This window comes from Nelumbo nucifera, chromosome 3, assembly GCF_055504915.1.
Source record: "Nelumbo nucifera cultivar China Antique chromosome 3, China Antique-T2T, whole genome shotgun sequence".
Lineage (NCBI taxonomy): Eukaryota > Viridiplantae > Streptophyta > Magnoliopsida > Proteales > Nelumbonaceae > Nelumbo > Nelumbo nucifera.
The window spans coordinates 37029219-37052690 of record NC_142651.1 but is presented as its reverse complement, the minus strand read 5'-3'; the positions used below and the strand labels follow the sequence as shown (position 1 = coordinate 37052690).

General features: G+C 38.2%; 1 protein-coding gene across 1 annotated transcript; it reads left to right on the top strand.

Annotated features, from left to right (window-relative positions):
- Positions 1 to 17098: 17098 nt before the first annotated feature.
- LOC104593526 (EIN3-binding F-box protein 1-like) lies at positions 17099 to 21012 on the top strand. The gene is made up of 2 exons (XM_010253421.3): positions 17099 to 17327; positions 18521 to 21012. Exons 1-2 carry the CDS (start codon positions 17315 to 17317, stop codon positions 20473 to 20475), a joined length of 1968 nt encoding a protein of 655 aa, XP_010251723.1. The 5' UTR covers positions 17099 to 17314; the 3' UTR covers positions 20476 to 21012.
- The last annotated feature ends 2460 nt before the right edge of the window (positions 21013 to 23472 follow it).

Sequence of the window (23472 nt, the reverse complement as noted above, 5' to 3'; positions counted from 1 at the left end):
GATGTTATTCTTCATTGATTATTGTTAGTCGGCTATGGTTGTAAGATTAATTGTTTCCTTGATGCTTTTTGTGAAGGTCTGAATTCGCATTGGTTTCCAGCCCAGGTGGTGGTGTGCTGTCGGAGATTGGAGAATGGGGGGAGGGAGGGAGGGGGTATTGCCCCATTTCCCAACCGACGGGAAACAGGCTTAGTGCATAGCTACAAGGTTACGTAATTAGATGGGGAGAAAGAGGAGGAGGTTGAGAGAGAGAGAGAGAGGAGGTCTTGCCGTCGTCAACCAGGCCCTAACATTTCGGGATTGAACGGTTGGGAAGATTCAGGAAGAGAGGACAAGAATCAGGAAATATCCCCCCACACGGTGCGTGCGCTCCTCGAGTCCTCAGCAAGTCCTCATATCATCATCAAGATTCAACATGACTACAACGCCTTCGATGATTCTATGGGCCGGGCTTTCTACTGGGCTTCAACTTACCTTGGGTTCATTATTCAACTCTTTGTTTTAGGTCCAGTAATGAACCAGTTGGGTATATATACACATATATACTCTAGGATCTGTCTTTAGGCCTGTTAATGGTCGGGGGTTGCTGCAAGAGACCCAACCTGATTTATACATTATGAAAATACACAAAGCGATATTATCTAAACTCATCATATCTAGAAAAACCCCCCTGTAAGTTAGGGTGAGTGATTTCAATCCTCAAAATACAAAACGAGACCCCTTGGGTGGGTTCAGACTTCAGACATGATACCCCTGTCCATGGCCACTAATTTATTGGCTGCATGCAACAAAGTCCTAACCTCGATGTCCTTTTGTGGCATATCTGGATTGCACGTTTGATTCTATGAGTTCTTGAGGTTTTTCTTGAAACCCACTAAGGACCATGTGCTTGACGACTAAAACCCACTAATGCCATTAAAATAATCTCTTTATTACAGAAAGTACATAGAGAATACTTGTTGATGATAAAACAAATTAAGCAATTAGGTGGGTTCTCTTTCCAGACACTTAGGCCCTGTCCACTTTTTGGTAAGTTACTTATTTAGGTAAATGCAGTTATCTAGGTAAGTTTTTCCTAATAAATATTTACCCGGGAAAGTGCATTTATCTATGTTCTTTTATTTCTCATGTAAATAAGGCAATAGCCATTTTAACCATAAAAATTCATTATTAAAAGGGACATTTTTTGTTTCATCAAGTGTTGGAAACTTCCCCCTAGGTGGGAAAGTTATTTATCCACCTATGAAATGGTTATCACTTACCCGGTAAGTAAATACCCAGTAAAATAAACTTTCCCTAGTCTCTACATAAATCTAAAAAAAAGAACATGAGATTCTTTATCAATAGGAACCAAAATCCGATTGACCAACTTTCTCCATCTCAAAATCCGAAAAAAGAACGCCTCCTTAAGAGTACTTGTTTGTTTTGAAGAAGTTAATTATAAACCATCCATGACAATCATGATTGTACACCCATTCGCCTTCTTCTTCCTCTATCGTTTCATATGAAGTTCATGCCATTAACAAAACCGCCAAAAACTCATTCACTGTTTAGGGGTACTTTGGTCATATGTATTACCTAATTGCTTATATGGGACACCTTTTGTCAATGATCACTAACAGTGATTCAATGGAAGGTAAGTTTTGGAAAATAAAAATTCTCCGCATGGGACTCGCAGGACATCTTAAAAAATTGTGATGAATTTAAGAGAAATGCTGTAAGTTTTAGATAAATTCACATACACAAATGTATTCATATTCAACCCCAACATTTTATACTGTATATTTCATAAATATATAAGATTGTCATATATTTTAGAGGATGGATCAGGTAAGAGGCCATTAAATGGTTATCATAGTTTAGCCTGATATCACCATTTAATGATAGGGTTGATTTTAGGTATTTACTTACAGACCCTATAGGTCAGATGCACCAAGTCTGGGCTTTGATACTCCTGGACCCAACCTGATTACAAAATTGGATCAAAATATGGACGTTGTCAGCTGTTCCAGCCTTTCCTATCGGGCCGGGCTTTGCCCATTTTTTACTCTCTCCCTCTCTCTCTCTCCAGAGTATGTCAAAAGCAATGTCCATGGCGCTTACAATGGACAATTCTCTCTCCCCCTCTCCAGAGTATGTCAAAAGCATATGTCCATGGCGCTTACAATGGCAACCTAGTATAAGTTGATACTTAAACAATGATTCTTCATTTTTAGCTTTTCTTGGATGAGCTTTTACTATCTTCACCTGGCAACCAGGTAGACTGGTTGTTAAAGAAAATAGATCAGATGCAATGAAGATAATATGGTCAGAAAGCCTATTTTATAGGGTTTTTCTCTCACCATTTTCAGCTACAGCTATATTTTTTGTTCCTCGTTTTGGTCCTGATTCATACTTTTAGTTATGGAAGATATGACGAATAAACATTTTTGAGAATAGTACGAACGGAATTTATTAAGTGTCAAAGGTTGGGGTGGGGTGGGGGGACAGGGAAGCAAATAGTATCCCGAAGACAAACAAATCAAAATGCTTAGACAAATGGTCGGCGTATACAAAAAATAAAGAATTACAAAAAGTCTATGAAGAGAATAGATTTTCATGCATCTCCCACCAGTTACTAAGGCTCAGTTTGGAAAGAGTACAAAATATTATAAAATACATGATTTTGCATTTTACATATTTGTATTTATATTCCTTCCAAACTAAGCTTAAGGTGAATTCAGTTTTATTCCTCGTAGAGCGTGCCTCATACCAACCTCACAGCACATCACAACTATGCACTACGAACATCTTATCATGAAATCTGTATCAAAATCCTTAGTATTGTTCCTTTTTGTCATGTCGGAAGTGTATCATACTTGTATTAACATTGTTTCGGTGAGTATTGGCCAATATGCTATCGAGATGGTAGTGTATTGACCGACATAATACGATTTTATTGTTGTGAAAAACAAAATAAAACTTAATTCAAAAGAGGGCTTCTAAATCTATTTCAGAAGCCCTCTTTCTTCCCCAATCCCTCCAAAAACCTTCATACCATTTTGAGAGACTGAAATCTAGTGAAAATCTACCAAAAATCCACAAATTTGCAAGATCCAACAAGTTTTTCAAAGATGTTAAAAAAGGAGAAAAAATAGATTTGTTTTTTCAATTCTTTTTTACAATTTCAGCCAATGTTTTTGTGCCTTTTTTAGTTTGGATGCTTAGAAACATCTTTATGTATGTTGATTTACTATTCTTGTGCAAAAAATCCCACTTATTTTGCTACTATATGTAGATCTTTGTAAATATTTGAAGAAATTCCAGAATAGTAAAAAATCCAAAAAAAAAAATGAAAATCTTAGGTCTTTCTTATGATCTACCTCTAAAAATTGATTATGTTGTGGATCTATAATGATCTATCATGTCCATGATCAATTAAAATTTCTTCTAAATAATTGTTTTTTCAACTTTTTTTTTATTTTTGAAATAAAATATATATAATTTCTTCAAGTTTATGTGATCTATCCTTACAGGTTGAATATGTTGTAGAGCTAAGACTGATCTAATATATCCATGCATATCTTAATTTTTTCCTCGTCCATACGTATCTAAAACAGATTTTGGTGTCTCTTAAATTAATATTTCTGATACACAATGTTTCCAATATATAGCCCAGCTTAGAATTGGAATAAACAAGGAGATTCCGGATATATACGCCTACAAGGCTACAAGCAGCCTTGAGAGACATCACCCAATGCCCTCCATCTCATAGACAAGAACTAACAGAGGCAGCAAATGCACAAATAGCATAACAAATAGCATCATCCTCCCAACCTCATCAACCTCCCCCCCTTACGCTTCTTGTTTTGTTTAAAACTTTTTGAATGTTAAGTGAGGTGGATTGAACATCCACGATGAAAAGGCGTAAATATGCAATTCGATTGAGTGAAATAAAGCTCTTAATATGAGGCCTGAGAGTCCCATCATTGTTAATGCACCACAAGCCAGATGGAGGAGTCCAAACCTATGAGAGACCCATCCTAGGACCGTGTTAACAAAAGAGGCTACAATATCCGAGGAACGAATGAGCTGTTTGGCAGAGGAGGAATCCGTCATTGACAAAGTCAGGGGGGAGGAAGGATTTCCGAAAACAAGGTTATTACACTCTCCCTAGACGAAATAAACTCTGGCTACAAACCAGAGCTTGAGGAATCCGCCATTGTCACCTTAGATCCCTTGAAGTGGTTCAAAATGCTCTTTTTTTTATTCTTTCTTTTTAAGTACTTTAAAATGCTCCATTTAATTTTTCCAAATGATAAATTCATGGGAAAAAGGAGTTTCTAAAACAACAGTTACTAGTTAGGACCCATGCGATGTACGATCTTTATTTATAAGCAAAATTGAAGATGGAGTTTTATGATATTTCCGATTGAATGGTGTCCATCTAAATTCAATTCAAGTATTATTTTTTAAGGTAATGTCTAGTTTATCCAATCACAATCTAAGTTGTGTTTTAGTAAGAGTGGCAAATTTCCTATTCTCAATATTATAAATTTGTATTATTTTTAATACTAATTTTTATTGGTTTCTTATTATTTTGGTAAAATTATAAAAACAATCGCTTATAAAAATTCTTTAAAGTTTAAACTGTCTTTGTGTATTTACCTTAACAAAAGCCTCCCCTATAGTTTTGAGAAAATAAGTGCAAACACCTCCTTTCCCTTGGCTTCTCAATTATGCATTATAATATCATACATAATTTAAAATTTGAACTTTACCCTCCACTAATTTATTTTGCCAGAAAACTTTCAAAGAATAATTCTCCTTATTCTTCTTAGACAAAGTAAGGTACAAAACCTGAAGTAAAGTAAAATTAATGCATTACATCATTTTTTATTTGGAATGCTAATGACAGAAAGGTATTTGCACCTTTTTTTAAAAGGGGTTCTATTAGACAATAAGCCAATTTTTCACTCCTAATATCAATAAAAATAACACTTTTAAAGTTAATATATTTTATGCAACTTAATGGAGTAATGGAGATGAGAGAGAATTAGTGGTATGACATATTGAAGGTGAGAGTTAATGGCATAATTAATGAGGAGAGATTATTAAAAGAGTTAATGGGGGGGAGAGAGAGAGAGGGGGGGAGAGAGTTAATGGTGTATTAATGAGGAGTTTTAATGGTCTTAAAAGGTGATTGGTCACTTCAGTTATTTTGTTCAATTTGAAAATTAGAAATTAAAAAAAAAAAACATCAAAGAGATAGATGCCTTTGAGAAGAAACCAGAAAAAAAAGTGACTTTGAGAATAAACCACAAAGCAAGAGAATACTAGCTTGGCACATTCCATCTATACTATATTATATATCGATAAACGCTGCGTACGAGGGAGAGATGATAAGATGATAGGATTGAATGGAAATGATAAGATGATAGGATTGAATGAATGATTTCATCATGAGATGGGCCCTCATTTATAGGGAGAGATCCCGGGGTCCCAAAAGGAAGGAACCAAAAGTGTTTAATTCCCACTACGAAAGGGAATAATAGATCCGTTGTTGGTTATTAAGGAGCACTTTTTGGGTTTTGTCACGTGTCTTATGAGATATTTCAAGGGTGAACTTTCCTTTGGTCCAAGGATTCTCATAATCTGTGTATACTACTTCTTTTCATGACCTATTTAACCAACGTGGCACGAGTGATGTCATCATTTAGCGGGCGCACTTTTATTAGCCCCACGTGGCGCCTTATCACGCGTGTAATTTAAAGACACACATGTAATCGATATTTATTCCTGATCTATAATGATCCCGTAGTTCTATAATGGTCTCGAATTCATCGCAACTCCTCGTGCGTCCAAAGTTCATCACAAAACTGTGCGTGTCTAAAGTTCATCGCGAGTTTGCGCTAGCCGAAGTTTATTGCAACCCCTCTTGAGTACGAGTTTGTCATGATCGTGCGATGATTCATATATTCATCGCAGACCCCTTGAGTTATAAGCTCATTGCAATCCACTGATGAGTTATGAACTCATTGCAAGCGTCCATGTGGTATCAATTCGGTATCCTCTGTACTTTGATAGTCTAAGCGATCACTATGCACTAGGCTTTGCCTCTACATTAACATAATATGCTCAGGCTTGAGCTCAAGCCCAGCCAAAAATTGGAAAAAAATTCCCTTTTTAATTCAATTAAAAACTATTTTATTTATATTAAAAGACCTCAAAACCAAAAAAAAAAATAATGAAAGATCTCATTACTAGAAAAAAAGAGAAGAAAAATAAAGAAAAAATATATTATATATGCTTTCTTTATTATATAAAATATATTTTTATTATATAATACATTATCAAGTCAGGCTCCTGCTCGGGTCCAATATTTTAGGCCCTAGCCCAAGCTCACGGACCTGAAATCTTGTTCAAGCCCAACTTAGATTGGGCTGGCTCGTCGAGCTACTTGGCCCATGAACAAGTCTACTTTCCATGTAGTCATGTGGCAGCCCTATCCTCTTCACTAAAGTCCCACTCCAACACCCACACCCTCATGTTCCTAATCACTTAGCCAACCTCCTAAAATTTCTCCTAAATAGACCTGGCAAAAAGTTGACTCAACCCGCGAACCCGACCCAACCCAACCCGAAAATACAGGGTTAGGGTCTCATATTGAACTACCTGAATTTGAGAATGACCCAACCCGACCCAACTGGAAAAAACTAGGTTGGGTTGGGTTGGGTCATGGGTCAACCCATTGACCCAATTGTTAGGTCTAATTGGGACTATTTATGCATTGTTAGATGTTTACTCTTTGAATTGTTAAATGTTTAAATTTTTTATTTTATATTTGGAATTTTAAGGTTAATTCCTTTAATTTTGGCATTTTTCATGTATTTATTCTTTATTTTTTAAATTTTAATTATTTTTTGGGATCACCCGAATTGACCCATGGGTCAACCCTAACCCCAACATTTAGGGTTAGGGTCTAGCATTTGACAACCCGACCCGAAATCAACCTAAAGTGTCTTGACCAACCCGAACCTGACCCACCCAACCCAATTGCCAGGTCTACTCCTAAACTATCTCTTCCACCTAAAATTCCTCCTAAAACACCTCTTAATCTATCTTAAATGCCCAATCTAGCAACATGGCACCACTATCCCCTATTTTATCCTAAATTATCTCTGATTATCACTAATTCCTCTTTACCTCCTAAATTATCTGATTATTTCTAATTTAGAAAAGACTTTCTCTCCTAAGTTATCTCTAATTCCTATTTATCCTCTTCTCCATTTTCATCTATATCTATTTAAAGAAAGTTTGAATTAAAAATTTTTAAGTTACTTAAATATTATAACAATATTATATAAAAACTTTAAAAGATTTATTAAAAACACAAAAAAATAATTATAATATATTTAATAATATTCAGATTATTAATAATTTTATATTTTTATGAATTTCATAATGGAATTATGTAATAACAATATAAATTATAATTTTTATGGATTAAAAATTTCAATGACAAATTTATTTCAATAATAAAAATTTTAAAATTTTAAAATATTATTTCAATATTTCAAGAACTAAATATTTTAAATAAAAAATATTAAAAATAGATAAATAATTATATAACAAAATATTTAATATTATGTAATAACTTTTAAATAAATAAAATTTAAATAATGAAAATTTCTAATTATTTATTTATTGTATTTTTATTATAAATTTATTTTCAATAATTGTGTATTTTTTCTATATATTAACAATAATTATTGGAGATTAAACTATTGTTATTTATTAGAGATTAGACTATTAATTTAGCTGAAATTAGGAGTGTTTGTAGGTCGATTCTGTTCGGTTGCAGATTGTTTAGCCAACCAAACTGACTTGGTTGCATTGTAGAGTTGGTCACCCAAAACCAATCGACCATTAGTGATAACCGGCTAACTCGGGTTGTATTAGTTTGGGCTAGTTTCAGTTTAGTCAATCGATTCAAAAGATTAAATTTAAAAATTTTTAATTTAAATTTTAAAAAGTTACAATTGTATTATTAAAAATATTTAAATTTACAATGTAAAATATTTTAAATTGAGAAATATGGGAATTTCACTCTCGTATTAAAAAATTATATTTAAAATATAAAATATTAATATATATCTTTGGTCAGGTCGAATTGATTTTGGTCGGTTTACAAATGTCCAAACCAAAGCTTACCCAACCGAAGTCGGCTGAAAATACTAGAAAATCAACCAACTTGGGCCGAGTTGGGTCGAGCCAGCCGATTTGATCAATTTCATTGATTTGATGAACAATCCTAGCTGAAATTAATTATTATTATTTTTGTATTACAAAAAGTTATTAAAAGTATTATATAAAATATAAATAATTATTAATGATTTAAAAAATTAAAATATAAAACAATGTCTATTAGTATGTGTTTCTATTGTTTTACTTTTGCTTAACAAAGCCCATGCATTACATGGGTCCTCGCTAGTTTTAATATAAACCATAGCTAGTTAAGCTTGGAAGAGACATAATCAAGCATGTCAATAAAAATGAAGAGACAAAAGCCAGTTACACTAAGAAGCCCAAGAATTGAGATCGGATTTGGTCCTCACAGAACTGTGTTCACACCATCCTCATAGCCTTGTGCATCTGTACATTGGGAATATCTCTGTAATTGTATTTTTCTTTCATAGAGAGATATTCCTAATGCACAGTTGTAATAGGCTGTGAGCATGGTGTGAGTATGGATATGTGAAAACCAAATCCAATGTCCGAAAAATCATGGAGACTACCAAGAGAAGGAAGCAAATGTTAATGATTACAGAGAGAGAGAGAGAGAGAGAGAAAGGTTCGATTGGATGCATAGTTTAATTGGTCAAGGTTTTAAAAACTAATCCGGAAATGGAACCGCTATGGCCATTGGTTTCTGGGTCAGTGGTTCAATCGTCCAGCTCGAATGGCTCGGATGGTTTATATTATTAGGGCAAATGTTGGTATTAGCCTCTTTTAGTTTTTATGAGAAAGATGTAGCTGTTGAAAGAAAGAAAGAAGAAGAAAAGAAGGAAAGGAAAGAAATAAAGGAAGAAGAAAAAAGAGGAAAAAAAGGATAGGAACGAGAAAAAGGAAAGAAGGAAAGAAAGGAATGAGGGAAGGAGTGAATGAGGAGGAGGAGGAGGATCCAGCCTATGCAATCTTCTTTTATTTCTTCTTCTTCTTCTCTCTGCTGTATCTAAATCTCAAATCTGAGATTGTTGTTGTCTCAAATCTGAGATTGTTGTTGTCTCAAATCTGAGATCATTTTTCTCTCTTTCTACTATACCCGTGAACTGTTGTCCAGGTCGAACAAGTTGATGGTTCAACCACTTAGGTCAGTGATTTTCTGACCAATTCAACGGGTTTTGACCCAGGAACGAGTTAAGAGTAAAGTGGAACTGGTTGCGTAGATGATTTCCGGTCTGAACAGTCCGACTGTCTGGCTCAACGATGATTAAAAAACAATGCAATTGGGTCACTATATGGATATAGAGCCTTCACAATGATTTTTAGCATTTTTTTATTAATCTTAGAATTTTATTACATTTTCTTTTTTACTATTTTACCTTTTTAACTTATTATTCTATTTAGTATGCAGCTTTATTTAAATGAATGATTGATCTGAACAAATCCCATATGACTAATTTATACCAAAAGAGAGAGAAACCATATGACTCTATTGCGCCAAGAGAGAGAAACCAGACTGATGAGGACGACGAGAAGGGACATCTAGGCAGTCCACAGTCCATATCCATCATGCGGACACCATCCCATCTCAAGCGGTCCTTGATTGGAAGATCCGCTATGTGGAGACAATGGTTATTAACGTATCATAAAAGAAAAAAAGACAACTTTTTGTTGGTAAAAGTTTTGGCTTCAAAAAGAATTGTAGAAATATAAAAACTTTTGAAAACTCAATATCAAATGATGGAGGGTGATTTGACCCGACCCCCTAATCAGGGGATACGTAGATATGACTTGACGTAAATGACAGCTCATCATGACAACTTGGCCATAATTCAGCGTAATGAGTTCGTTGAAACCCCAGCAAAACTGCTCACCACAAAACAGCTCGCTACAAAACGGCTTGTTGCAAGGCAGCTCGCTATTGGAGCTCGCTACAAAGGAGTTCGCTACAAGGGAGCTCACTACAAAGGGGCTCGTTACTGAGCAACCCGGAGTTTTCGGGAAACTCCTTATCCGACAAGACCGTGCCTGTCAGACTGCTCCCACGTCTCTTGTCTGGCGGCGCAGCACCTGCCAGTCCAGAGGACTGCACCCACGTATCACGTCAGGCGGCGTCGTGCACGCCAGTTCTGCATAACATCTCTCAACTGACATGACCGTACTCTGCGACGGTTACCTGCACCAATCGAATCAGCCTGGAGAATAACGGTTGTAGTAGAGAATCAGAGGCGGTTACACCCGATTTGACAGAGCATCAGTATATAAAGGCCCCGGTTTCCAAGGGGCAAGGTAATTTATGACAAAGTGCGCATCTCCACTCTTAGCTCTTATTTTCATTGCAACTCGCTCAGTTCCCCTCCGAGTTCTAACTTAAGCATCGGAGTGTTCCCACCGGGCGAGCTCCCCGGGAATCCTTCGTCTGCTTCTCCTTCTCAGGTGCTGTCCATTGCCAGTTAGGAGCGAGGCCCCTGCCAGGTAGGAGTGACCAGATCGCGCTACATCATTTGGCGCCGTCTGTGCGAAATGCTTCAAAAAGCCTCTCACCGAGCAACTTCAGTAAGACTTCAATGGCTTCTTCCAGCAACACCGGATGAAGTGCTGACCAAAACACCTTCGGGGAATGACCTCAGCTCCCTACCGTCTGCATTGGCCAGTTCACTGTACCCCTCTCCGCGGACGGAGTCCCTACCTTGAGTGCACCTCAGGTCATGGCGCCCGTAAATGCTCCACTCCCTTCGCCGGTGGAGGCGACCTTTGTAGAACCGTCAATTCTCCTGGTGGCCAGACAAAACCAGCTAGAAAACTTGCTACACTACGTGCGAGCTATGCAAGCTCAAACGCAGCAGGTCCACCAGTTCCAGCTGTACCAGCAGCAAATGCTTCACCACGTCTACCAACAGTAGTACCAGCAGCAGTTTCCACCGCTTCCTTAGTATCAACAGCAAGTTCCACCTCGACACCTTGCTGCACCGTAGGCCCAGCCCCACCGTCGCAGTGGGCGTCTCCCTCGCCGTGGAGAGACCTCTCGAACTCAGAACCCTCTCGGGAGTCAAGTCTCATCCGACGGCAGGAGGGAAAGACAAGTTACTCCCCCCACCTCGCAGCCTGTAGTCAGGTCGGGGACCTCTCATCCAGTCAGACCCGCATCACCTCGGCGTTCACAGTTCGAGCTCCCGCTCGCTGGGAACCTGTTTGAGGTCTTGGTCGCGGACTGTAGACAAGGCCCTTCAGTTCACAGCCATCAGCAGCAACCCGAGCCCCTTCCAGGGCCCATCGAGCTCGGCAACACAGAAGCAACCAGTACTAATGCCGAGCCAACGAAGCAGTGAAGACGCCGATGAGCTCGCCAAACTGCCATTCACAACCTGCTCGAGCTCAAGGGTAAGGAAGAGGTGAGCTCAGACGAAGTGAAAGCCACTCCGCTCCTCTCAGTGTCGTCCCCCCTATCTCCAAAACTTCTAGCCATCCCCATGCCTAAGGACTTCAAGGTCCCTCCCTTGGACAAATATGATGGATCGTTCGATCCGAATGACCACGTCGATGCCTTCCAGTCGCAGATGCACTTGGCTAGGGCCAGTGAGTCCTGTATGTGTGTGGCCTTCTCCACCACTTTCAAAGGGGTAGCCCGCACATGGTACAAGAACCTTGCGCCCAGGTCAATAAAAAGTTGGGCGCAGTTCGTGCAAGTCTTTACCTCCCATTTCGTCACCAGCAATCGGTGCCCGGGAACCCAGGAGAGTCTCCTCGGCATAGTCTAGAGGGAAGGGTAGTCCATCCGGAGTTACATCAAGCGGTTCAATGATGCTTGTTTACAGATACCCGACCTGGACCCCACAATGCGGCTCACAATAGCCAAGAGAGGCATCACCCACAAAGAGTTCAAGTGGCATGTAGTTGTCAACCAGCCTAAGACTGTGACCGAGTTCCTTAAGCTCGCAGATAGACCTGTTCATGGGCCGGGTGGTTCATGGGCTGGGTGGCCCGACGGGCCAGCCTAGCCGGCCCGGCCCCCGGACGGGCTTGAACTGGTATATGGACTCGCGGGCTTAACCTCGGGCCAAAAAGCCCGACCCGCAATAAATTCGAGCCGAGCTCGGGATTTGCCAAAATAGTCCGGCCCGAGCCCGGCCCTACTCGACCTATAATTAAACCTAAAAACCCTAGTCGAATACCCCTCTTCTTTTCACCTCTTTCCCTTATTTTTCCAACCGAACCCTTCTTCCCCACATCCTTTTTCCCTTCTTTATATTCTTTTTTTAATGTAAATAAATTTTGAATTTATATTCTTTTTTAAATATAAATAAATTCTAATTTATATTGATTATTGAATAGGGAAAAATTCTAATTTTTTTATTAGGTCGGGTTTCGGGCTTTTTATCAGGGCCGGGCTCGGGCCCAAGTTGTAGCCTGTTGGTCGGGATGGGCTCAGGCTTGAGCCTAACATATTTCCATTAATGAAGAGTAAAAGCCCGGCTCGACCCATGAACAGGTCTACTCGCGGACCAGTTCATAGGAACGGAGGAGGAGATTAACCAGAAGAATGAAAATGTGCCTGAAAAGAGGAAAAGAGAAACTGAGTCCTCGACCCATGGGGACAGCAAGAAGAAGAAAGGCCCAGCTCGGGGGGCAAGACCAGGTCAACCTTTCTGAGCCCCTCCAGTAGAAATAACTGACTACACACCCCTGAACGCGAAGCGGTCCGAGATCCTCATGGCAATCAAAGACGCCCCCATATGTGAAGTGGCCACCCCGACTGAAAGGAGACCCCAATGTAAGGAATAAGAATCTGTATTGTAGTTTTCATAAAGATCACAGTCACAGTACCGAAAGTTGTAAGAACCTCCGCGGCGAGATAGAAGAGCTCATTCGTCGTGGATACTTAAGGAATTTTGTTCAAAACAGTAATAATAAGGCAGGTCGGCAAGGGGAGCAGGGTAGAGATGCTCTCGAGCCCAGTAGCAGGCAAGCAGAGTAGCTGCAGCGGTAGCCCCTGGAGAGAGACCAGTTTGGGGGACTATTCATGTGATCGTCGCGGGCTGCACTTCGGCTGCAGCTCGGATTTCAGCTTGAGAGGTCAAAAGGGAGGAGCAGAAACCCCCGAAGCGGCCAAGGACAGAAGACCCGATCTTCTTCACTAAGGACGATGCGCATGGGGTCCACTACCCCCACGATGACGCGCTCGTCGTAATGATAAGGATTAATGACTTCAAAATCAAGCGTGTCCTCGTCAACTTCGGCAGCTCGACAGACATTCTTTTCAAGGAAGCATTTGGCAAGCTTCAGCTCCAAGAGAGCGACCTCAAGCCTGCAAGTACTCCCTTGGTGGGCTTTAGCAGAGAGGAAGTCAAGCCCTTGGGGAGAATCACAGTACCTGTGGAAGTCGGCACCTGGCCTAGCATAGTAAGGCTTAACCACGACTTCTTGGTGGTCGCAACTCCCTCCCCGTACAACGCCATAATAGGACGGCCCATCACCCACGCTCTACGTGCGGTGGTCTCCACCTATTATTTGGCGATGAAGTTCCCCACGGACTTCGGAGTCGGGGTAGCGCGAGGCAATCAGCTCGAGTCTCGTAAGTGCTACGTCGCCGCCCTCAAAGGGAAAGCCAAGGTGGCCGACGACGACTTGTTGCAAGTCAGCTCACTATTGGAGCTCGCTACAAAGGAGTTCGTTACAAGGGAGCTCACTACAAAGGGGCTCGTTTTTGAGCAAACCGGAGTTTTCGGGAAACTCCTTATCCGACAAGACCGTGCCTGTCAAACTGCTCTCACGTCTCTTGTCTGGCGGCGCAGCACCTGCCAGTCCAGAGGACTGCGCCCACGTCTCACGTCAGGCGGCGTCGTGCATGCCTGCTCTGCATAATGTCTCTCAACTGACAGGACCGTACTCTATGACGATTACCTGCACCAATCGAATCAGCCTGGCGAATAACGGCTGTAGCAGAGAATAAGAGGCGGTTACACCCGATTTGACAGAGCATCAGTATATAAAGGCCCCGATTTCCAAGGGGCAAGGTAATTTATGACGAAGTGCACATCTCCACTCTTAGCTCTTATTTTCATTACAACTCGCTCAGTTCCCCTCCGAGTTCTAACTTAAGCATCGGAGTGTTCATGGTGGGCGAGCTCCCCGGGAATCCTTTGTCTTCTTCTCCTTCTCAGGTATTGTCCGTTGCCAGATAGGAGCGAGGCCCCTACCAGGTAGGAGTCGCGCTACATCATCAAATATTAGGTTAACACCAAAAGCCAGGAAATTGAAGATAAATAAAACTTATAAAACAACGAATACTAAGACATGTTTACCTTCCAACCATTGATTTAGTCAATGACTCATTGATATGGATGATTGAACCATCGATCTGGACAATGATTGAACCATTCAACCCAATAACAGGTTCCCAAAACAGTTTTCTGTCTAATCCAATTTTAAAAACCTTGCCTTAGGCCTGGACTTATGTTTTGCCCTTCCATCCATGTTTACTAATTTTGTCCCCCTCTACAAAAGGGACCGGGTTTAGTAAGCATAAGTACGTTGAATGAGCATTTTCTAAATATACTAACAACCGTCAAAAGTGGTTTTTAATCATTTTGAAGGGTAGATTGGGGATATTTTAAGGGGGCATGTGTTAAAAATTTTCTAAGTGGTCATTAAACCTTATCTGAAAAAAAATCATAGCTTCGCCCCTTACAAACTTGTATGAATTTGACTGTATGCCACATAATGTGCCAATCTATTATGTATAAATCTTGTTGAATGTTAAATTACACGTTACTGAAAAACAATTTATTGGTTGATATCTGAATTTAATGTACAATCAATATTAATGAATCCACCGTTGAACATATACGATCATCCAACATAGAGCATACAAGGAATCATCAACGACATCATGCTCACATTAGCAAAATCCCTTTCCTAATTTAAGAAGTTAGAATTTCATTGGTTTAAAAATCTCATCAGTTTTTGAGCATGGAACTATGAATTCTGTGATTCCAGAACCATAAACCTATCTAAAAGAACACCAAGTCGTGACTTTCGTGGTAAAAAATTGAACAGAACATGGAACAAACCACCGATAGAACATCCCTGTCATGTTGGCATTATTAAATATATATATATATATATATATATATATAATTAAGCTGTTAATAATTAAGGAGCAACATAATCTTTTTCGGATTAGCATAAATCAAATATATATACTTCTCGATATGATTATGCTTATTACTTATTTTAACATGCATGTATGTGCATACATATAACCAATTTAGGGCTTGTTTGATACCATGTTTTCAGACAACATTTATGCTTTAGAAATTAATAAAAAGTAAGTAGATGGGTTGTGCATACATTTATATTATTTTATTTAAGCTAATTAAAGTTTCGTTAGGCATCACATAAACCAAAAATGATAAAAAGTGAAATACCAATTTGGTATTTAATGTAATTATAAATTTTACACAACTTGAAATGGTTTTGGATGAAACAGCCATGCACCTAAATGGTACTGATGTGTAATTACAAAAATAATAGCAATGGTAAAGCACATGTAGCAGTGTTGTGGTGCATGAATGATTCAAGCTAACTTTGTTGTTTCTTCCCTGATTTTAACATGGATGGATTATAACACATTAAATATTCTCCAGATTAGCTCCATTTGATGACTATGTTAAGTTCTGTTTAAACAATAATAATGCATCACATCAACCATTAGGTATATGCGTGCCTACAACCCCTCAAATCTCTTACTTCACATGCATATGTGACATTGGTTAAACAGTGCCTTGAACATGAGACTTTAATTTATTATTATTGAAAAAGACCTACAAGCAGAGGGTCTTCTTATTCTTGAAGACAGAAGACAGAGATAAAAATCACCTTGATGGATATGTTATAGGGCATACACACTTTATGAATGATGTGGCCATATGGGCCTTATTATTGATTAGACGTCCCTTTACACAGTTCATCAAATTCGGTTAATCTGACCTCTTTTTCTTATAAATCCAAAAGCTGGAGTCAGAGTCAAAGGTAAATGGCTTCATCCTTATCACCTAACATCCTTCACACTGTCTCAACAGTTTAATGTACAAATGTAACAGTGAACAATAAATAAAGCCATATTAGTTGGATTGCTCGAATAAGGTTGGACGACCCAGATTAAACTACGTAAGGGCTATGCGTATGCCTATGCCCAACCCAAAAAATAAAAGGGCTTTTTATATTTCAGTCTACCCTTAGGGTAGAGCTAGTTTATCCCTAAGAAAAACCCCAAAGCCTTGAATCCTAATCTATTCTGACTGAAAATCCAAATCCAATAGTCAGTAGTAATCTGGAGAAACGATAGAGGTAGCCCACCAGAACGTGAAGAACCGGGATGCGCTGCCTGCGTGCCTATGAACCTAAGTATTGAATTCATAAGAAAAGCCAGAAGCAATATTATTCTAACTAATAAAAAAGAAGAATACTCTTCAAGTTGGAAGTAGAAAGTTGAAACTAGGACAGGGAAAGGAGGAATCCATGAGCTAAGAGCAATCATCCATATCTGCTGTAAAGACTAATATGTACTAGCAAGTTTGCTCCAGCCTCCAGCTAGCAAGTCCTCTGAGAAAAGGGGTGTGGACACGTGTACTGAAAAAAAATATCCAGTGGGATACTTGGTAGTTGACGTCATTTAAACGGTGGGACACTTAGAATTGTGTACTAAAAGTCTAAAACATCCATCATATCCAACCCACTGCGTGCATAGTAGACTAAAGGGAGAATGACCATTCAGCCCATATCAGAATTTTATAACCTTAAAGTACAAGGGAAATGCATCCTGACCGTGAATCCGTACTTATCCATATAAATATCTGTCATCTTTAGATACGTTGAACCAACTACGCGTCCAGCTCCGGGAATAAGCAGAATTTTGAATTGTCTACCACATTACAGCGCACACAGCCACACACAAACACAGAGCTGGAATGATCCTTCTGTGTTTCCTTCCTCGCGCTCCGTATCGATCGATGAAGACGATGATGCTGAGTTGAAAGTTCCATTATCTTGGTATATCACTAGTTTCCCATCAGAACAAGGCTTTCCTCTTCTCCGTTCTCGTGGTATCATGGATCAACAAGGTTTCTTTCTCTCTCTCTCTCTGGGTTTCATCATTTTCCTTTTCCTTATTCCGCAACTGATTCTTATTAGAGATTCCTTATTTTCGCATTTTGTTGGAGATTTCTTGAGCCAGTAAGGTCAGCAGATCAGGACTGTTGTTTAAATGGGTGTTTAAGATAAGTTTTCACAAGTGAACTGGGTTCTGTAATATGAACTTGTTATAGAGAAATCAGAAATGTGTTCTTTATATTACTTGTTATAGAACTATGGATTTGATGATTCCTTCTTTGGGAGCCCGGATCGGCTGAAGGCTGAAGACCTGAAGCTACGTCTGTCGCAGTATTCCCAATAAAAAAACTTAAAAAATGAACACGTTGTATGTTTAATCCAATCGTATACGTTTAAGCAGTCCTACGTGTCAGTGTTAACTTTTTAAAATTGATCTTTACCCTTTTTGCCCATATCCTTCCTCGCAATCTCCAGTCTCCCTTATCACAACCCCATCCACCGCTGGAAGCGCTCTGTCCATCCGGCCAGTCACAAGAATCTGCTTGACCAATTCATAGGTTTAGTTAAGTACAAGCATCTATTCTAAAGTCTAAAAAATCGGCAATTTCATCATGTGAATCATTTGATTTTGAAGTGAACTCAACAGCCATTCGTTCATCCTGTAAGCAGCCACTAGTAATGGTTGCAGGATTTTGCTTTCAGGGTGTTCACAATTGCTTTCAGGAGATCCTGGCCGTTCCTTGTGATCCCAAGACTCCGCTATAACTAGCCAGGGAACTTCTTTACCAACTCACCCACCATCTGAACGTATACTTGTCCGCAATAACCCATCCATTCAAATGAACTGACTCTAGCAAAATTCCACCAATTCTTCTCCATTTCGCTTGGTTTTCTGCATCACAATTTATGTGTTATGTTGTAGCGCGCGATGACTAGCATAAACCTTATCTGGGCTTGTCTGTTGGCCATTAATTCAACGTAAGTTTATAAAGAAGCATGTATGATTAAGGCGACTAGTTTTACTTACATCTCAAGTCCTTAGATGTTGTAAATTAATAAAGAACTGGTTCATTTAGGTCTCGTGCGATGATTTTAGCATTAATATTTAAAAGCTTTGGACTTAGAAATTTGTTGATAAGATATATGTCCAACATCGATTTCAGATTATTAAGATAAAACTTTTCTACCATTTCTGGTTCCACAGATGGAGGAGGACGAGGCGGAGAAGGAAAATATGAAGAAATGCCCTTCAATCAGCAAGAATATTTTTGCAACTTCAGCAATAAGCGTGCTTTTGGTAATTATGTTTTGTTTGATCTCAATGAGCAGAAACAGAACAACAACGCTGAACCACCAAACAAGAAACGATCTAGACACCAAGAAACAAGTATTAGTGATAAAATCAGCACTCAAGATCTCATTAGCTACCTACCCGATGAATGCATCTGGGAGATATTCAGATATCTTCCTTCCACGAGAGACCGTTGTTGTTGCGCTGCTGTGTCCAAGAAATGGCTAGCTATACAAGCCAAAATGCGGATCTCTGAGTTCAAATCTAAGCCAAAATCCAGCAATATTATCACTAGTGCTTTAGGTTTAGACCACCACAAAGGAAGCCAAAAATTTTCGAGATGCTTAGAAGGAAAGAAAGCAAATGATACACGGTTAGCTGCAATGGCTGTAGGCATCTGTCTTCATGGGGGACTAAGTGAGCTCTGTGTCAGAGGAAGCTTCCCTACTCAAGGGATCACGGATGTCGGCCTTAGTGTCATTTCCCAGGCTTGCCCAGGCCTGAGGTCTATATCCCTGTGGGATTGCATCAAGGTTGGAAACAAGGGAATTGTGTCTGTGGCAACAAGTTGCAGCTCACTCGAGAAGCTTGATCTAGTTAATTTGCCATTGGTCGATGATAAAGCTCTTGCATCCATAGCTAAGAACTGTCCTAGTCTGTCTTCTTTGGTCATAGAATTATGCCCACTGGTCGGAGACACGTCGCTCGAGGCTTTCGCAAGATATTCTTCAAAAATTGAATTTGTCTCTCTAGCGAAATGTCAACTTATCAACGCCAGTGCCGTTATTTTGATTATTTCCAGCTTGCCCAAGTTGACAAAACTTAAACTTTCTTCGGTGAGTATTAGCGATGGTGTCCTGCAAGTGATAGGAACGCAAGGAAAATCTCTTAGTTGCATTTTAGTTGACAACATTTCAGGCATCACTGAGGTGGGATTTTGCTCAATTGGAGAATACAAAAATTTGAACTTCTTACCCTTGAAATCCTGCTCCGATTTAAATGGTTCAAGTTTGAATGCAATCAGTGATGGATTTGTTGGATTGAAGAAGATATCAATGCGGAAGTGCAAGAGTTTAACAGATGATGGCTTGAAATGGTTAACCAAAACAACTCCACTGCTCGAGAGCCTCGAACTGGAGGAATGTCATTCTGTTACATGGCATGGTTTAATAGAAGTCTTCAGGAACCGGAGTGAGACACTGAAGGCGTTATCATTGATAAAATGTCGAGGAATAGCAGACGTCGACCCTTCAAATTGCAAAGCAATTTCTCTACCGAAATATCCTTGTTTACATTCTCTAGTACTGAAGAAATGTGACGGAGTTGGAGATACATTCTTGGCATGGATGGGACGAGCGTGCTTGCAGGTTAAGCACCTCACACTTACAGGACTGAAGTCAATCACAGACCAAGGCGTTGAAAACCTTATTCGAGCACTTGAGACGGAGCAAAACCGACGGATTAGTGTCGATTTAAGTGGGTGTTCTCGTATCACAGATTGGAGTGTTTTTGTTATAACAAGCTTAATTGGTGACAAGCTTCGATCATTGATGTTAGACTGGTGTGAAAAATTGACCGACCTAAGCTTGAAGATGATAGCTGAGCGTTGCGCTTGCTTGTTGGACCTAGGCCTCTCTGGGTGTCGCATCAGTGACGATGGTGTGTATTGCTTGGTTGCTTCAAAGCTGCAGTGTTTAGAGGTGGTCTCCTTTGCAGGTTGTGTGGGTATCAGTGATCAGAGCTTGCATTACCTCCGGATGCTGCGTTGTTATTTGGTGGGGTTGAATCTTATGCACTGCCCAAAGCTCACTAAAGAGGGAATTGACAGAATGAGAGAGAATTTATGGTGGTGTGATTTGTTGCATTAGGCTTTTTCTTCATGGAAACATGTACAGTTTTGGTCAAATTCAGTGGCACCCCGCGTCCTCTGTACATGAACATGCCATGCACCTATTACATGATGATCGATGGGGCCGATCGATCAGTATTTGAAAGATTGAGATTCATGCATCATTTTAGGCCTTTTTGTTTTTGTTTTGTTAATTCTTGGCAGGAAAGAGGATAGGGGGCATGACTGACTGTTGACAACCTATTAATTTGTGAATTGTGAGCAAATTAAAGAAGCAAATATAATAATCAGTTGAGTTCACAAGGGGAGGGAGAGGAGGGTCTCCCGCCAGGCGCCAGCTGCTGCTATTTGGAGCATTAGCTAGCCTACAATTTTAGTTGTGTGAACATGTATGTGCATATTCTCCCACAGCCTCAACACCTCCATTTTCTATTTCTATTGCTGTACTTGAAGATTTTATTGTTCTCTTCTTTCGCATATATAGGAATTTTATTTCTTTCAACTGTATATTTTTAGAAAATTTTGCTCAGACTATTTTGGACGCCAGCATAGTTTAAATTAAATTAAAGGGTACCACCGTACACGCTATTTTATTAAATTAAATGCTGAAGCTTTTTGCAGTGCTGACGACGTTCGATCTGATTACATGTGCGTCACTTGAACCGTCAATCAAAGCATCTTCACAAATCACAGGGACCCTACTCAACTGATCGACCCGTGTCAGCCTGTCAAGATTCAATATCTCGGATCGAAAATCCGAATTCGATCTGAAATTAATCCGATCAGATTTATATATCTCGGACCGGATTCGGATTTAATCCGTCTACACTTCAATTTTTTCATAAAGAAAAAAAATAAAATTAATTAATTACTTTTTAACTTATATCTGATTAAATTTATAATATATGAAAATTATCTATATATAAAATTATATATTTATATAATTATATAAATTTTATATATTTAAATCATCATACATATTTATTATAATATAATTGGATTTGGATTTTAATTGTATCATACAAGTTAAATCCACATCCAATAGATCATCCAAATGCAAAATAATCAAATTGGATGTCATTCCGTTTTTGGACATTTAGTGATGTTTGGCATGCATCCCAATTTTCTAGAAATCGGTGTCACATCGGAATCACCTTAACCCACTCATATTGACCCTTATCCACTCTCACCCATACTAATTCGCCTACATTCTTCACCTATAAATACAGAAACAGGTTAGGTGAACCCATATACCCAAAAAACAACTTTTGAGAGAACAAACTCTCTCGAGTCTATCACGTGCAACAAATAGGTTAGATTGATCTGTTATCCTAAAATAGGATTTTTGAGAGAATACCAACGTGATAGAAACGAGTCAGCCAATCCGTATACCCAAAAATAACATTTTTGAGAGAATAATCTCTACCAAGGCTACCACGTGGAAAAAACGGGTTGAGACAGAAATATTGAAAAAATGCAAAAATTTTGCAAAAAAATATTGGAAATTGCAGAAAATGCAAAAACGACAGAAATATTGCAGAAAATGTAGAAAAATACAGAAAATACCAGAAAATTGCAGAAATTAATGAAAACACAAGAAAAATGCAGAAATTATGTAGAGAAGTTTCAGAAAATTCAGAAAAAATATAGAAAAATAACAGATAAGTTGTGAAAAAATGCAGAAAATACCAGAAATTGCAGAAAATAGTAGAAAGTGCAAAAAATGCATAACTTTTGCAGAAAAATTGCAAAATAATGTAGAAAGTACCAGGAATTTGATGAAAACACAAAAAATGCTTAAATTATGCAGAAAATTTCCAGAAAACTAAAAAAATGCAGAAAAAATACTAGAAAATACAGAAAATTGCATGAAATACAAAAAATACCAGAAAATCGAAAAAATAATGCACAGAATAACAGAAAATTGCAGGAAATACAAAAAATAACAGAAAATGTAGAAAAATACCAGAAGATTACAAAAACAATGCAGAAAATATAATAAAGTTTCAGAGAAATACCCAAAAATTGCAGAAAATAACATAAAATAGCAAACAATTTCAAAAATTATGCAAAAAAGTACAAAAAAAATTCAGGAAATGCAGAAAATAGCAAAAATTGCAGAAATGTCTGAAATGCAAAAAGCAATGCATAACTTTTATAGAAAGAAATCAAAAAATTCAAAAAAAAACAAAAAACAAAAAGAATTGTAGAAAATGCATGAAAACACCAAAAAAACATAGCAAAAATGGTAGGAGGAAGGCTCAACCTTTACCCAGAAACCTTTGGCCTGAATAGAGACTTTCGAATTATTAAAGCCAAGGATTAAAGTATCGGTATGGAGTATCGGCTGTTATATCGGATAACACGAATACGGATACACTTTGGAAATGCATGGATACAGATAAAAAATATGGAAACGTATAGATATGCTAGGGAAATACATACAAATTTTATAAATACATTAATAACACTAAATTTAAGATCAAAATAATCACAAAATAGCAATACATGGGAAATGTAAATTTTAATGATATATAATAAGAAATATATTACAATTAGTATACTAGGATGTGTAGCTATCATATAAATTTATTTACAATGGATCAATCAAGAGTCCAAGACACTAAAAATATGGACCTATTATATTTTACTTATTATATCAATTATTATTTTATTTTATTATGTTAATTTTTTTTAAATTAACAAAAATCAACTCAAATTAAAATATGAATTAAAAATTTATAAAAATATAATCTTAACTTAGAGTGTATCAACTTTGTTAAAAATTCTACGATACATATCATATACAAATTCATAGTTTTTAATCACTAAAATAATTATTCCATTATTAATATTTTTATCTATAAATTTTATGAAATAAAAACCATTTTTTGAAATAAATGTACATTAGTGCATTTGATAGATTCAATTTAATATTATATTCTTCAATACTTTTGTTTATAATATTTTTATTTTTTGTAAATAATAAATATTTTTTATTACCTATTAATGTAAA